The sequence below is a fragment of the Solea senegalensis genome, linkage group LG3 (genome assembly GCF_019176455.1).
Source record: "Solea senegalensis isolate Sse05_10M linkage group LG3, IFAPA_SoseM_1, whole genome shotgun sequence".
NCBI lineage: Eukaryota > Metazoa > Chordata > Actinopteri > Pleuronectiformes > Soleidae > Solea > Solea senegalensis.
Window position 1 is genome coordinate 24,118,716 of NC_058023.1, and position 16,530 is coordinate 24,135,245.

Sequence of the window (16,530 nt, forward strand, 5' to 3'; positions counted from 1 at the left end):
AACAATAGCACAACCCTGGCCCTCTAAAGCTGGAGCGGAACCACAGTTAATGCTACTGGTAAAAACCTGTGTTTGTCTTATTGTTTTATTGTCAACAAATATCTGATGTAAAAAGTTCTTTATTCAAGACGTGCTCGGGCATTTCACTGAAAAGTTTGTGAATAAATTAGACCAACTTTCAACTTTTCACTGACTCATTCAGATCCAAATGGTGACACAAATTTAGGATAAACGTAAAACAACAAAGCTGAGAGTTTTGCACAATACTGTATGTAAAATATAAAATCAGTGTAAATAGTGATAATCATTTTACATTATATATATATGTTCTGCCATATGGACAACAGTTCACCTGAAGCTTACACACTGGATCTTTAACCCCAAAAAAGATGCTTGAATTATGAAAGCGAGAGGGAGAGATAATGAAAAGTAAACACACTGAAAATTACATTCTTCCTATTTAGATGCCTGGAGTGAAATGTGTCGTATAACTAGTATTTTTTTGTAATTTTTTTAAGCCCGCAGATAAAAGTACATAGTTCAATGAGAACATTAAGATAAAGGGCATTTTCAACAGCTTCTCTCCTTGGCTCTACCAAGTGTTCGTGAATGCAGCTCAGAGCTCTGTTTTTCCGACGGCACGTGAAGGCAACAGTGCTGAGTTCAGGTTCACGCCCATAGAATACAATCTCCTCCCACACACACACGGTGAATATGTGGAGAGTGTGACGTTTCAGGGTCAGTAAAGTACGAGTCACCGTGGACAGTTATCGCGTTCATCTGGAGCTAAATATTTCCACATACGGAGATAAAAAAAACAAAACCTGTAGGTAAAAACCCTCTCTTTACATTTGTACGGAAACCTAATGGTGCATATTTTAGATTAGTTTACTTAAACTAACTGGTTTAATGTAAGTTTTAATGGTATACAGATTTGCTGTATGCAGTTTATCGCATGTATGGTTTAATCGCTTATGAGTCAACTTAAGCTACTTTTGCGCAGGTTAAAACAATTAGCTCTTGACACTAATTGGGACATAAATACGGTTGTGTAGTAAACTGCAGGTCAAGTTATAGGTGCGTGAAAACACAGCCGCCTAAATGAGACATTTTTTCAACAAATGGCGTATCTTTAGTCGCAGGTTGATTTCAAGAACAAAATAATTGTTCGTTTGCTCGATTAATAGGGTTGTTTTTGCTATGTTTTATTTTTAGGTAGTCTTTTGTTTACACACGATTGTTACTCGAACTACACTATGTGCACTGCTGTGCAGATACGACATGCAGATTGTAGAGACCGCTATACAACAAGTTATGCAATTTTGTGTGTTAATTGTATTATTAAATTGTTAAGTTAAGATAACTGCGCCATTTATTGGCCACTGGCTGCCCAGATTTCTAAATATTAGCTTCAGTCAACCTCAGTTTTTAATATTTACATTACATTAACAAGTTTCCAAATTCAAAAAAACATTAAGGAATCAATGTGTGTTTAAAGGTCAAACAATAAAGAGCTTGAGTTCAGATGTTAATGTGTGAAATTTTAACACTAAACACACAAATCTCAGTCTTAGTGAAGCAGTTACCACTAACCACTGTGAAACTTTTACACAGGGAAACTTCACTTCACAGTAGACTGAACATTACATGAAGCCTATCGTCCATTATTTTTCCTCACATCATCAGAGGGAACTTTTAATGTTAATGTTTTTCAGCTCCTTTGGTGTCTTATAATCCAGCTGGGATGTATAGGCTGTAAGTGTTTTTTTCTTCTTAATTAACAGTCACTGAGCCTTTTAATTTCAGTGTCCGTGGTATGACATCCCAACTGGTGCACTTTGTGGTGATGCGGAAGCAAATGTTAAAATGTTTAATGACAGATTTGTAATTACAGAAAGAGTCTGGGGTGACAGGGTGTGTCATGTGGGCTCAGTGTCATCACAACAGAGGTTACTTCATACACATATTTACTCACACAAATCACTGTTTGTGCTTATATACTGTAGCCATAGCCTGTCAGGAAACAGACAACAAAAGCCCTAAAAACGCGGTGCCCTAAAACATTCCTCTGGGTATTAGTCTGCCCTGTTGTTAAGGCCGACCTCCATTGTCTTGTGCTTTTTCTTTTTTTCTCAGAGTGTTAGTTATATCCTGGGGCAGCATTGTTCAGTTCAAACGTGTGCCGCTCTACTTTGATATCCCGCAGTTCAGGGTTCTAGGAGGTTGATACAGGTATTACTGTACGGAGTGAAAATAAAGAGTATTCTTAAAGGTCCAGTGTGTAAAATTTAGGAGCAGTTATTAGCAGAAATCAAACTAAACATAAGTACGTTTGTGCACTTATGGTTAAGTAAAATGAAATCCATTGTGGTTTTGAAGCCTTGGAGTCATAGACTGCATATAAAAATAGAGTCTTCTTGTTTTGAAAGTTTAAGAAAGTAGGACATAAGTAGCAGTTCACCACTAGGGGGCAACTCCCCTGGTTGCAAATAGAGCTCCATTTTAATGGAAGTATATGGAACAATGAGCTTGATTTATAAGAGTTAATGCTCTCAACTACTAGATTCAGGTATTCTCCAACAGCACATGATGTCAAGTTCGTGCACAATGTTCCCATTTATGAGAAAACCGATGATGAAGCATCGCACAGATGAGTGAACACCACGTGGTTGAGCTAGTATCGTTGTAGGCAAAGTCTGGGTGCATTTTTAAATAGTCTGTGTTCAGGATAGACCTGTTGGTATGTGCACTGCAGGCAAGGGTCTCACTTTGAGGAGGGTGCCATCTTGTGCTGCAGTGTTTCTACAGAAGCCCAACTCGACAAACCAGCCAGAGCCTGCATTTCACACTTTGAGGGAGAAGTTTGCAATGCAAACAAAGAAAAAGTACAACCTTTTCTGGACAACTGATCTCCTCACATTCCAGAAACCTACATATCATGTGCCCTTAAACAAGTAATTTACCCACAGTAGAGCTCATCATGTCCTATAAAATATGGTAACACACTGGATAATGTCCCAGGTGGAACTGTGAGTATGCACAACGGAAGAAGGGCGTTGCTGTTGAATTACATTGATACTCAGTTTCACAGTCATCCCTTCTGGGTGAATGGGACTGAAGAAACTGATCTGTTTTCAAAGTTCAGATGACGACATATCAGAACAAACAAAGGGGACAACAGCCAAAGAAACGCTGCCATAACAACATGTTATCTCTATCTCCTGTCAGGACATACACCATGCCAAACTGGGGTGGAGGCAACAAATGCGCCGCATGCTGTGGGACAGTTTACCATGCTGAAGAGGTGCAGTGTGACGGAAAGAGTTTCCACAAGTGCTGTTTCCTCTGCAGTAAGTCTTGTTGTTTTTGATGCAGCTGTACCATGTGAACCAAGGGTCAGTGTGAAACGCCATTGATTTATTTTACACACAATGATAAACATGTTAAACAGCCGGATAATGTCTTCAGTGGAGGAGGAGGAGGAGGAGGAGGAGGATGAAGTCATCAGGCTCATCTCAGATAACAAGTCTTTGAGCCGAGACATAACTGAATACCTTTCTAAACAGGGAACGTCTGATTAAGACAGGATCTGGTGATGACCATTATTTCTAGCTGTACTTTAAACATTCTTTTACTAATATTTATCTTTTGAGTGACCACATTTTGTATAGATTGGTGCTGATATATCACTGTTATTACACACTTTGGTTGTGAGCTGCGATTGACTCTTTGGTTAGGTCTATATAAAATGAAGGTTCAGATGCATTAACAAATGCATCTGTACCGTCTGAAAAAAATGAAGTTGAGAGCAACATGGATGCAGGTCACATCACCCTCTGCTGGACAACTGGGTAATTACTTCAAACTGTTGATGTGCTTCTTGGCTGGATAGTTTGAACATGAACAGATTTTTGAGGTTGACGTTTAAATTATTACCTACGACTGTAGAGTAGCACTATGTGGTCACTGGTCTTGTTAAGTAAAAGGGCAATTATGTAACTACTTTGTGGTTTGAAATGTAAACATTAATATCACCCACATTTTGTACAGTTTGCAGCATTAGCTTTGTCATAACCAAGCAAATTTGGTATAGATACCAAATCATACTATTGGTGAGGTGACCAGGGAAATCTCATGTTCTTGTGTTATTGCCAAGAAAGATTTGAAGAGTGTTGAAGAAGAAAAAGATTTTCTGAAATTTGAGAATTGACTGCTGAAAAAAAGATAAGAAGAAATCATAAAAGGAGAAAATTAGCTTCTTATATTTTGAATGTCAGGGTAGCTCATGTGTGAAATCCCACATATCGGACTTAATAATGTCTCATGACAGTTTGGACTGTTTTAAAGGAGCCAAATGTAAAACAGAGCTCCGGCATGTCAGGCCAAAAGACATGCGATCACGATCGCGCTTGTGTCAGTGTCCATTAGACCATGAAAACAGACATTGGATATTATGTCTGGACCGAGTCTCTACTGCAGCTCGATAACAACACACAGAGAAAGACTGTGAAGGCACTCTCTGCTCAAGTACTCTATTTATTGACCTAGCTTTTTGTTTCCTGACATCTTGTAAGCCTGGATGATGCATTTTGCCCCCTTTAACTGTTGTGTTGATTTAAGACCTGCCAAGGGCAGATTCTGCATCAGCCTCCACATGCTATGTTTATTTATATTATATTAATGTGCATTTTTGTGAAGTTAGGTCGTTGTCAGAGATAATTTACAAAAGTGGGTGAGAGGAACTCCTGGTGAACTCTGTGTCATCTCTCCACGGTTCCTCATCAGCGCTTGTACTTGACATTTCGCTCACTGTTAGATGAGCGGGGGTGGCCTGTCCTGTGACTGAACCGTACTGGAAATGTCACTGGAGATGTTCCAGTGAAGAGCTCGCATTGGAGGACTGGATTATACTGACACTTTCATTTAGCTACTACTGAAGGGAAGGCCAAAGCGATTAGAGTTACAAAAGAGGAGTTCAGCGGCTTGGTTACAAAGGCTGCTTTGTCTTACACTCACACAGAGGAGCTGATGTCCTTGGCTCTCCTTGGCACTTGCCTCCAGTTTGACATTGTCTGACATTCACCACCTTCCATTTTTGTACATGGGAGAGAGCAAAGTCTCATGGCTGAAATCAAACCTCAGATTGACTGTATTTATCATGACATTTTAAGATTTAGGATCTACATCAGCGATTCCCAAATGCAAAGAGGGGTAAAAAATTTGCAAACAGCCTCATTCAATTTTGAAACTGGCATACATACACTATCTTAGGTCTTAGATACAAGTTTTTTGTGTGTGTGAGTCGAGGGCACATGCCTGGAGGTCAATTGTCTGAACGGGTACGGGACTGTGAACAATTTGGGAACCACTGATCTATATGATATGGACATGGGTCTCAAAAATGCTCATTTTCAAACCGTTGGCCACAAGATCAGAGAGAGTTTTTCCAGCGTTCCAGAGTTGTGTGAAAATCTATAACAAATTTCAGATGGTCACACAATGCAGAGCAGTGCGAGAGGAATTCACCCAATCCCGACGACCAGCATTGGTGTGCAAGTGTGCAGCTCCAAGCGGCTGTGGTTCTTTTGTTTTTCCAGATAAAATCTTTTAGTTTGTAGATGTAGATTACACTAAATTGAATACAGATGTCAGCAAAAGCAGTTATGATGATTAAAAAAAAAAATGCAGTCCTACTACTGAATGACTTTTCCCTCTATAAATATTAATATTTCTGACTTAAATTATGTCAACATATAGTTGGCATAAAAGGAATGTGATTAAGAAATTCCAAGGCTTGTGGAAAAATATATTGTATGAGGAAAACACATAAATGAAAGGTAAAAAAAAAACTGTTTTGGAAAGATTAAAAAATGTCCCAAGTATAGGTTCACTTCTAAAATTAAATGTCTTGCATCTAATTTGCAAGACAGTCCACAGAGAGCCAAACCTCAAGTCAAACGCCTTAGTGTCATGTTTTTGTAATATTTCAGGCAGTTTTCCCAACCACAAGCCATCCATTCATGTCTTTGTTACTCTGTGTGTGTGTGTGTGTGTGTGTGTGTGTGTGTGTGTGTGTGTGTGTGTGTGTGTGTGTGTGTCACAGTGGTCTGCAGGAAGGGCTTAGACAGCACCACACTGGCTATTCATGACAAGGAGATCTACTGCAAGTCATGTTATGGCAAGAAGTATGGCCCAAAAGGCTATGGATATGGACAGGGGGCGGGCACCCTCAACATGGACAGAGGAGAGCGGCTGGGAATCAAACCTGAAGAGTAAGCCGGGCCAATGCCTTTGTGATGAGCATCACATTGTTCGTTTGAAAGCTGCAAGATGATCAGTATTAATATTGATTTTTAAGCATGTACTCATCTACCTGAATTAGAAATATGTAGTCAGTCATTCAATGTGGAGTGGACTATAATATCAGTTAATCCAGACACTGCACCAGAGAAAGTCATTTTTTTTAGATTTTCTATTAAATATGGCTAATAGTTATCTTGCATATATTCTTTTCTCTTTAAAAAACGCTTTAAAGACATTTGTTGACATGCTGGTGACATAATGTCAATGGCAGAAATAGCGTTCTACTGTATTGGCCAGTGGAGCGGAGGAATTTTAACCCGAGTGCATAGAAAATTAAACAAATAATGAAATACTAATAGAAATGAATCAGTGTGTGAAGTATATGTGAGGAAGAGGAGGAGGATGAGAGAGCGAATTATCTTATTGGGAATAAATCTGCTATTACGCCACTGTATTTTAATGTTGGCGATAATAGTGGCAGCTCAATATTTTCTCAGGTGGTATTTGGTATAAAAAGCTTGGGAACCACTGCTCTAATGTAAGAATGTGACTTATTTCAACATGAAACAATACATTACTTTTGGCCTTTGCGACTTGCTAATTGCATTAGCATAAGATATATAATCATTCTGCTGTTGTGTTAGTCACCACTGTGTGACTAAAAATAGAACTACTACTGTTAGTATTAAAATGCAATTTCCATTTGAAAACAGTTAACACTTATGCACTACTACAGTGTTACAAAGTAATAAGGATGGGAATGCAGTCTGTGGAAACATGGAGTGACATGAGAAACATGAGTTTGTCCAATTCTTAATCTGTTTATTTGTGGTTGCCTCGGGTTTGTTATGTGAGTGAAAATGAAAAACTAATGAACTCATATGAACATGGATTAATGATTGTGTGTTCATAAATTCAAATGCAAAAACGCCCACCTCTGACACATTCAGTCTGAAAGACGACGAGTGTTTCTACTGCGTACTCCCAAAGAAAGTGTGGGAGTGCACGCACACACATTCACAGAAAACGTTTATTCCTGCCCCAGACGTCAGGTGCTTACTGTTATCACAAAGAATTCATTATATAACCAGCAGGATCCAGCTCACCCTCCTTTCAGTCGTCGGCCACAAAGGCCTTCATTCAGGGGTCACAGGAGCTGGCGGTCACCCTATGATAAGCAGCACTCTGGGGCCCCCAGGGTGCTCTGCTCACTTTCCCAGCACTAACTGAGGACACAGAGAGAGAGAGAGAGAGAGAGCAGATAAGAGAAAGATTCTAGCACTTATTTATAAAGACACCTCTCTAACAAACACTAATTTAACACAAGCTGTAAGTTATTATAAAAAAAAGATCTATATTTTTGTAACAAAATAATCAGCTAGTGTTTTCAATGTCATATATCCTTATTTTTTCTATCTAGGACACAGACTCACAGACCCACCACCAACCCCAACCCGTCCAAATTTGCCCAGAAGTTTGGAGGTGCAGAGAAATGTGCTCGGTGCGAACAGTCGGTCTACGCAGCTGAAAAGATCATGGGCGCGGGCAAGGTGAGACGTTCATCCCGGGCACATTCTTCTTTTATTGCATACTTAAGTTTATTGTTGATGATAAATATCACTTTATGCTTCTTTCAGAAATAATAACCCAGTGGCAGTTGTGGTGTCCACACCATTAAGTTAGTGTTTGCAACCTTTCCTCTTTTCTTTTTTTTTTATAGTGCAACCCACTTTTTGAAGGCGACAGACTATAAGGGAACATTTAAAATAGTTAACAAGCCTTTTTCATAAGATTTTGTATGTGTTTGATAAGACTAAATGTGACTATATACACACTATATGCACAAAAGTATTTGTCCACACCTATTAAATATTGAATTCAGGTGTTTCAATCTGGCTTTGGGCTTGGCCCTTTATCTCCAAAGACAGACAAGCTTAATTCTGCAGCACACAAAGACATTTTGGACAATGCTATGCTTCCAACTTTGTGGCAACAGTTTGAGGAAGACCATTTTCTTTTGCAACATGACTGTGTCCCAGTGCACAAAGCAACAACGATAAAGACATGGTCTTAATAGTCTAAAGACAGGTCTTCTCGTCCAACATCAGTGTCTGACCTTGTAAGTGCTCTACAGAATGAATGGACACAAATACACAAAAAATTGAGGAAAGTCTTCCAAGATGTGTGGAAGCGATTATAGCTGCAAAAAGGGGACCAACTCCATATTAAAGTACTGTATTTTAATACAACATCACAGGTCAGGCGTCCCAATACTTCATTTTACACATTCTGTCTCTGTGAGACTTTTCTTTTTCTAATAGTTGACAATTTAATAAATCAATTAATCACTTCTTGGATCCTGCGTACCGACGTTAGCCGACAGTTAAGTCAGAGGGATGTGTTTTGCAGAGTGAACACACTTTGAATGCTATTAAACTGTCAAAAAGTTAAAATTGTCTCCTAAGATATTAGACAAGCAGGAGTTCACATGTTCAGCCAAGTCACAAAAGTGACAGCAGCTCTTGGATTGCGAGAGAGTTTCCACATTATGGGATGTTTGTTGCGTGTGTTCAACGGAAACACGGCAACAACAAAAACATACCAATTAAGCGCGAGGGTTCAAACCTCTAACTGGTACCGCGTTGGTTACTCGAATGCCACGGGACCACAGTCGACATCACGAACCCCGGGGGTTGAACTCGTGTGACTGGACTGAAGGCGCGCGGTTTTCACAGTGCTCAACCGCACTCTGCAGGTTTGGTGTGGCTTTACACAAATCCTGAGTCAAAGCTTTTCCATTTGCACACGGGCTCTGTCAGATGCTGTTGACACACACAGATGTGGAAGAAGCCATGAGGCTCAAACTCTAAATCCCACATAAAAGCCTGTCTCACAGACGAGTGGAGATTTGTGTTGTGAGGAGTTTTAAAAGTGGGAGTGGACACCGACCATGTGGACTCTCAAATTAGCCGATTTATAGGATGAGGATGAGGTCACCGGTTGGGAAGCAGTTAAAGGTCCAATGTGTAACATTTAGAAGGGTTTACTGGTAGAAATGACTTTTACTACTAATAATTGTATAACTATTGGCTGTGCTCAATGAAGCCTGACTATAGAGAGCGGAAGAGTGGAGATTTCTGTGAAAGAGTCTTGATCAAGATTGAGTTGAAAAGTCCTCAGTTTGTCGCACTCTGCCGTCTTACCAATAGATGTCACTATTGCCGCTTTTCCACGGGTCGTAATAGCACGGCTGCACGATATGCCGTGACGTCATTTTACACACGACACAAAAACTAGTGACGGGCAGAGAAAGCATTTGCTTTCGGTGTTACTGAATCATTAGAATCAGTTCATTTAAAATATTACTTCAGTACTTCCTGCATGACCAGAGCACAGACTCCGTCTGACACGGTCACTGACCTAAAGTATGGCAGAAGGGGTTGTGATTCGGCTGAAGATTTTGGCTGTGCTGTCGACTCCTCTGTCAAATGTTGAGATTTTAGAAGTTTCCTTACTAAATGTTGGAGATGAACGCTGTTTCCAGGATTTTTGAAGTCTTTTTAACTGATCTACAGTTCGGTATTGTGCGGTTTGATTCTTATGTTGGACGTCGCGCTCATGACACTGTCTCTCTGCCAATCAGTGGCCGGCAGCCAAAAGCAAAATAAAGCGAGTCGAGCCGTGCTACAACTGCATCGTGGAAAAGCGCCATCATTCTTACACAGTGGACCTTTAATGTGTTTCCTAATGGGACAACATCTATTTTGAGGCTCCACTCATGTGCTCAAGCGTAACCCGTAATTTTCTTCATACTGAAGACATTTATAAAAGTCATCTGGTTGCAGCAGCTGCTTGAGCTGCTTTGCTGGGACACATTATCCAAGAAACATCCCGCACAGCGTCAGAGTTTTGTTTTGAGTGTATAACATGCTTTCTCTTCATAGCCGTGGCATAAGAACTGCTTCCGCTGTGCAAAGTGTGGCAAGAGCCTGGAGTCGACTACGCAGACTGAGAAGGAAGGAGAAATCTACTGCAAAGGTGAGATGACACTGTTGTCTCGGCCTTCATTTCCTGATGGATTTGTGCCATTGCTAACATATCACACAGAGCCATTAATAATACAGTGCACTGACCAAACAAGAGGTGAATAAATGAATTCTGCAGCTGTCTGTCTGCTTTTATAAAACTCAAGAGTGAGAGCTGAGCAGAATAACATGAATATGGAGTGTACCATAACCTGATGATGAACACGGTGGGTCAGATTGATACAACTGCGGCTGTGCTGGAGTCACAGAGAGTGGAATCAAGTTACTTTAGACTCCCAATGTTCCCAAATCTCAAACCAGGTTCATCCGACCGCTTTTTGCAGTGAATGAACGAATAAAGCTACTTTAAAAGTCTTTGTAAGGTGCTGGACTCCCATCGTGTTGCCACAACACATTCAATACACACTGGTGTGGATTCCACACGTGTCTGGAGCTCTAGTGGAAGCATGACACGTTACACAAGATTTTCCAAGAACGCATGAAGTGTTGTTTCTCAAACCTCCAAATGACGACATCCTCGAGTGTTTTGTCCAAACCAAAGAAATTCAGTTGAGGTTTAACCCAAACTGATTCATTATCAAAACAGTTGGTGACCCATTAATTCCATCAGTTCATAACTGCTTTACTGTTCCAGCCCTGTACCGCACTGACCACAGCATATGATCCAGATTATTTCCCATCTATTGTTTAGGTTTATCTCGCCTGTGTCTTCCCTTTAATTTTGTAATCAGTACATTCATGTTGCACAGAGGGTGAGCCGCACCACGTGACCCCTAAACAAGTCATGAACATTAGTGCGGTCACTAATAGGTCCAGTTCCTAATGTTATGATTAAACAGCATTAGCATATTAGCACGCTAACCTGCAGCCCTTCAACTTAAAGCTGCACTTTTTAATCGAAACAACTCTGTTAGTTCCAAACTGTTGTCAAATAAGATTTGGTACTTGTGTCTGTGAGTATAACGGAAAATAAAACAGAGACAGTTTTCAGATGAAGGACGCAGCACATAAATAATCTTGCATTTTCTGTGGAATAATAAAATCAACTGAAATCACCAAAAGTTGTAAAAAAATAAATAAATAACTGGCAGTTTAAAGCATTGAAATATCTGCTCACTAGTTTAGCCAGGTTGCAGTAAATGATTAAATCATTGATTGTCACACAGTAATGTGATCTTATACCAGAGCAGAACGTCTGCAGATGAAGCCGTTACTGAAGGTACATGTGATCATATCAGCCTCAACAAAACTGGACAACTGGCTTAAAAAAAGACACACACAGACTGTTGTACTCACTGTCGTCCTGCATGATGGTTATTTCACATTTGCTGTGTTGGTTACACTGGATGACCACAGCCATGTCCAGCTAACTGAGCCGCATGTGCAGTTTGAGCCAATTCCTCATCAGCACAATCAGACAGGACGGCTTCACTACAGAGTGGACATTCACACAGAAACAGATATAAACAAATGCATGCACGCACGCACGCGCGCACACACACACACACACACATTTGCTGTGTGCTGATGAGCAGGAATGTTACCTCTCAGTCTCCAAACTCAGGCCAGACTCTGCTGCTGTTATCAATCAGTGGTTTATGCTCAGAGACTGTGTCCGAGCAACAGCTGGATATTGTTAGTGATCATGAATGTTGTGAGTGAATGTGATGACAGCAGACCATTCGCACTCACACTGGCATAAGACGGCTAAAGCCATTTCCCCGTAAAACAGGGGAAGGTGTGGAGAGTCGGTCAGAAATTCTGCACCTCAGTGTCTGACCACACAACCTGAGCAGAGAGGGCTTTTCAAACCAAACACACTGATGTGAGACAAACAGCGCACACACACACACACACACAGCTGTTCTCTGTTGTGCCTGATGAAACATGTGATCAGGTTTGACATGCAGTAAAAATGTCCATGTAAGACATTTTTGACTTGCCAGTGAAGGGAAAGCACAGTTCAATCTATTAAAAAAAAAAACTATCATGGCTGAATTCCATTTAGCTGCTTCACACCTGAATAGAACAGAGCCACTGTTCACTCATCAGCGCTGCACAATTTTCCTACGGACATAAATTAAATGGAACCCAGTCACTACTGACTGTGAGTATGACTGAAGGTTGCAGGGACATAAAACAATGGAAGTAACTGGAAATCGGACTAGTTATTTGTGATATTAAAATATTGAAGCTTTACACTCATCCCATTTTATTGGCATTAAAATAAGACACTGGACCGTAGGAGTGAATATGAATGACTGTGTCCCTGTGATGGCGATATGTCCAGGGTGTACCCCGCCCCAAGGATAAAGCAGTAGAAGATGAATGGATGGATAAAAGTTGCATAACATGTTTTAAAACACAAAAATCTGCCTCTGAAATGTCTAATTTTACTCCCCCCCCCACCCCCCTTTATACCTCCACAGCGTGTTACGCCAAGAACTTCGGCCCCAAAGGGTTTGGATATGGCCAAGGAGCTGGTGCTCTGGTTCATGCTCAGTGATAGTTGACCTGGAATCAGACCGTCTTCACTTGGACACATTCCTCTGTGCTACTTTTAACTTCTTTTTCTTTTTTTACCTTAAATGTTCAAATGCAGAAACAATTGCTCAAAAAACTCATTTACAAACCAAACCACGACTTCACATTTGACTGTATTTTATTATTAAAGCCATTAAAACTGAACCATGCCCGTATGTTTACATCTGAAGCGGAGTAACAGTGATGTCTGAAGGTGGGCAGAGAGGCACTGGAAATGAGTATGTGCTTTATCTTTTTTTTCTTTTATTATCCAATATGAAGAGGGGAGGGGAGGGGACAGGCTGCTGGAAGAACTACTGAGAACTGAAATGGTCGGGAATTGATTTTCATGGATGAGCTGGGAGTGAACCGTTGACCTCCTGTCGCTTTAGAAGGCATGATGCGAACACAAGTGGCTAGTTACTGTTGCATGACCTGCTGATATGAATGTTATGATTTTTAACCTCTGAAGCTCACAGAGTGTGACGGCTGTGTGTCGTCCTGGTTGAACAGAGACGTCGGTGGTTCACGCGGTAAATGGAGGGAAACAGAATGAGGATGACGACATAACTGTCTCCTTCTGGTGATGCAAACATGAGGCCCAAAACGTTTTGGAGGCCTTAATATAATATAACCTCCATCTGTCATTAAAACTATTGCATGGTCACATTTCAGCTTTTAAAAAACAAACAAAAAAAAAACTTGGCTTCTGCCTTAGTTCTCTAAGTGTCTTTGCTTTACAATTTGTACATCCAGTGGTATAACAAACCCAGCAATATATGACCAGAAAAAAACAAAACAAAATGATGAGTACAGAATTCACAAGCATGGAACATTCAAATATATTACACACTTGCACAGGAGGACCCGACTGGAAATCTAGTCCCCTGAAAGACAAATTCCACAAAACACACTGGATTGGAGAGAAAGAAACCGATACCAAAAAATAAAATATGAAAGCAACGCGGAAAAGTACTTGCAAATACTTAACATTCACTATATACAGACACGTGGCTTGCCGGGCTGTCACCATGATGATGAGGATGTGGTCAAATTGAAATGTCGGGGGCAGCGAGAGCCTAGCTGTCCCAACCATCGTACATGCAGTGGAAATTGGGGGAGGGGGGTTAAAATGCCTATAAGACAGCAGTGTCAGACATCACTAAAAGCTACAGTCATACATGTGGAGTACAGTCACTTCATTTTCATCTTTCCACTTGAGTTCAGTTGGAAGAAATCCACCAAACTCAGAACAGAAAAAAAAAAGTCCAGGAGCACCTTCAACTAACACTGAATGAAAAAGAAAAATGATTTGCTGCTTATGTACAAATGCACATTCTTCACACTTTCCGTTTATCCTGTTGACTGTGCACGGTCCAGACAGGAAGAGTTGCAGGGGGGCGGCCATATTCAATGGGGGGCCCCTCACCGTCCACACTGTAAACAATGGGAGCTGCTGGGCCCTTCTGTTCAGTAACGGCAAAAACAAAAATAACTGCCAAAAAATAAAAATCAGTGCAATGTTGTCGGCAAACAAAAAGACAGACAAAACAATTAAGACTTAGTAACACATGGAATGAACCTTTTTGCGTAAAAAAAAAAAAAACCTCCTCCATCTCACCTCTGCAATCTCTTTCCGACTTACATCTCTGCTGTTTATAAATACCTCACCTGTTGTACCTGACTATAGAGTTCTCGTACGTCCTTGTTAAACAGCTACAGGTACTTCTTTAATATTCTTTCTCATTAAAAAGAAACCTCTTCAGCTAAAAAGGATGTGAAAACTAAAAACAATGATGGTGCTAGAGGATAGTTACTTAATCTATAAATAGTTTTAAAATAAATATACCTGTATCACATTGTCTGTAGGATATCTCCTGTCGCGCTAACCAACGCTTCTCTCTGATAAGTTCAACAATGTTGGCCAATCCTCATCCGTTTCACACTAAATTCATCACGGTGCAAAATCAAGACCTTAAAAAGACATTCCCTTACCTCTATGGTACTTACAAGTTTATGATATTTAAAACAACAACAAAAAAAAAAAAAGGGTACAAAAACAACAGCTTTACTTTAGCTTCCACGGCCACCACAGGTAAATTACCACAGGAACTGCAGCGTTCCTGAACCGATCAAAAACAGAAAAAATTACGTACAGGGCACATCAACATGGACACCATAAATAAGGATATAAAGTGGGGGGGAACGATACTGCCACTTCATGGTGCTGTCGTCTCTGCAGCGTCACGTCTAGAGTACAAACAGAGGGGCTTTTATTTTGAAATTCTTCGCGTCTTACGGCCTCTCTCTCTCTCTCCCCTCCGCTCCGCTCGTGCCTGGCAGTGACACACTGTCCAAAGGGCTGAGGAGTAGAGACGAGGTGGAGCGGCTGGATAGCAGTGAAGGTACAGTAATGACGTCTGATGTAGTAGAATAGTAGAAGTAGTAGTAGTAGTAGTAATAGTAGTAAAGGTAGAGTGGTGTAGTTGTGGTGTTGCCCTGTAACAGCATGCTAGTCCTGGCTGATTTTTTTTTTTTTTCTTTTTCCCCAAAGTGTTTTGATCGGTGTGGGAGAGATGGTCCAAAAAAAGCAAGCGCTCCCAAGAACAGCATCATTCTGATATGACTGCATGTGTGTGTGTGTGTGTACGTGAATGTGTGTGTGAGAGTGAGGGGCGAGTGGAGGAGGGGGTAATCCTTCCAAAAATATTCTTCCATCCAGCCAAATTCAACTCCGGTTTAGCCACACCCATGACCCCGCCCCCTTCCAATCTCTTCCATCTTCATTCGCCACCTCTTCCTTTCGCTACACCAGCTGGTAGCCTGAGCCAGACGTCTGGTCGTATTCTATTGTGTACTGTGTGGTCCAGTCCACCGCCACAGGCCGGATCAGTCCACAGCAGCGGATCTCAAAGAAATCTATAAGGTTTCGGATGCAGCCATGGCTGGAGAGAGAGAGAGAGAGAGAGAGAGAGGGAGAGATAGAGGGAGAGATAGAGGATTGTTAGTCAAGTTTCAAGAGTTGTGGATGGAAGCCTCCATGTCTGTATTCTAAATAAATCTGATTTGCGTCGCACAGGTCCGAGCACTATGATGATATCGCATTTTGGCCAAACTCCCTCAAAAACGACCGCCACAGATATAATAATAACCTGAAGAAGAACTTGTGCTAAATTTGTGCCAGAAGCCATTTTTTTTAGCATTTGTGCTCATGCACTACAGAGGGAGCTCAGAGACAAAACTGTGTAGTTCTGTTAAGTTTCAGAAAAGCCTTAAAAGGCCAAAAATAATTAAGGATTATTATTTAAATTAAGGATTATTGTGAAAACAACAAATCTTTACTTTTACATGCACAGTTTAATCGAGCTGCAGCCGTAGACAACCGGGGACAACATTTTGGTGCATGTGCAGAATGTCAAGTCCGACTCCAGTCCAACTAAGCGTATACATGCAGGACTATGAATTGCATTTCCCAGATATGTTAGTCAGATTAAAACTAGCTTAATGTTAGTCAGACTAACGTGTTTACATAACATTAAGAAAACCAAATGATTGTCTTAGTCTGACTAAAACCTTTTACCATGCATGTAAATGTACTGAATGTTATTACTGAAGCCTGAGATCAAGACACTCTGCGTAGCTGACAAACAACAGAGGA

General features: G+C 40.7%; 2 protein-coding genes across 2 annotated transcripts in view; one reads left to right on the plus strand and one right to left on the minus strand.

Moving 5' to 3' along the window:
* The first annotated feature begins 724 nt into the window (after positions 1-724).
* Positions 725-13,037, plus strand: csrp2 (cysteine and glycine-rich protein 2). Its single transcript, XM_044021035.1, has 6 exons — positions 725-830; positions 3,229-3,350; positions 6,104-6,272; positions 7,724-7,853; positions 10,248-10,341; positions 12,779-13,037. Exons 2-6 carry the CDS (start codon positions 3,239-3,241, stop codon positions 12,853-12,855), a joined length of 582 nt encoding a protein of 193 aa, XP_043876970.1. The 5' UTR covers positions 725-830; positions 3,229-3,238; the 3' UTR covers positions 12,856-13,037.
* Positions 12,994-16,530, minus strand: part of zdhhc17 (zinc finger DHHC-type palmitoyltransferase 17) — a 28,026-nt gene continuing 24,489 nt past the window's right edge. Inside the window, exon 17 of the mRNA XM_044021034.1 lies at positions 12,994-15,817. Coding sequence (XP_043876969.1) covers positions 15,679-15,817 — 139 coding nt within the window. The 3' untranslated portion in view covers positions 12,994-15,678. The remainder of the gene's footprint in view (positions 15,818-16,530) is intronic.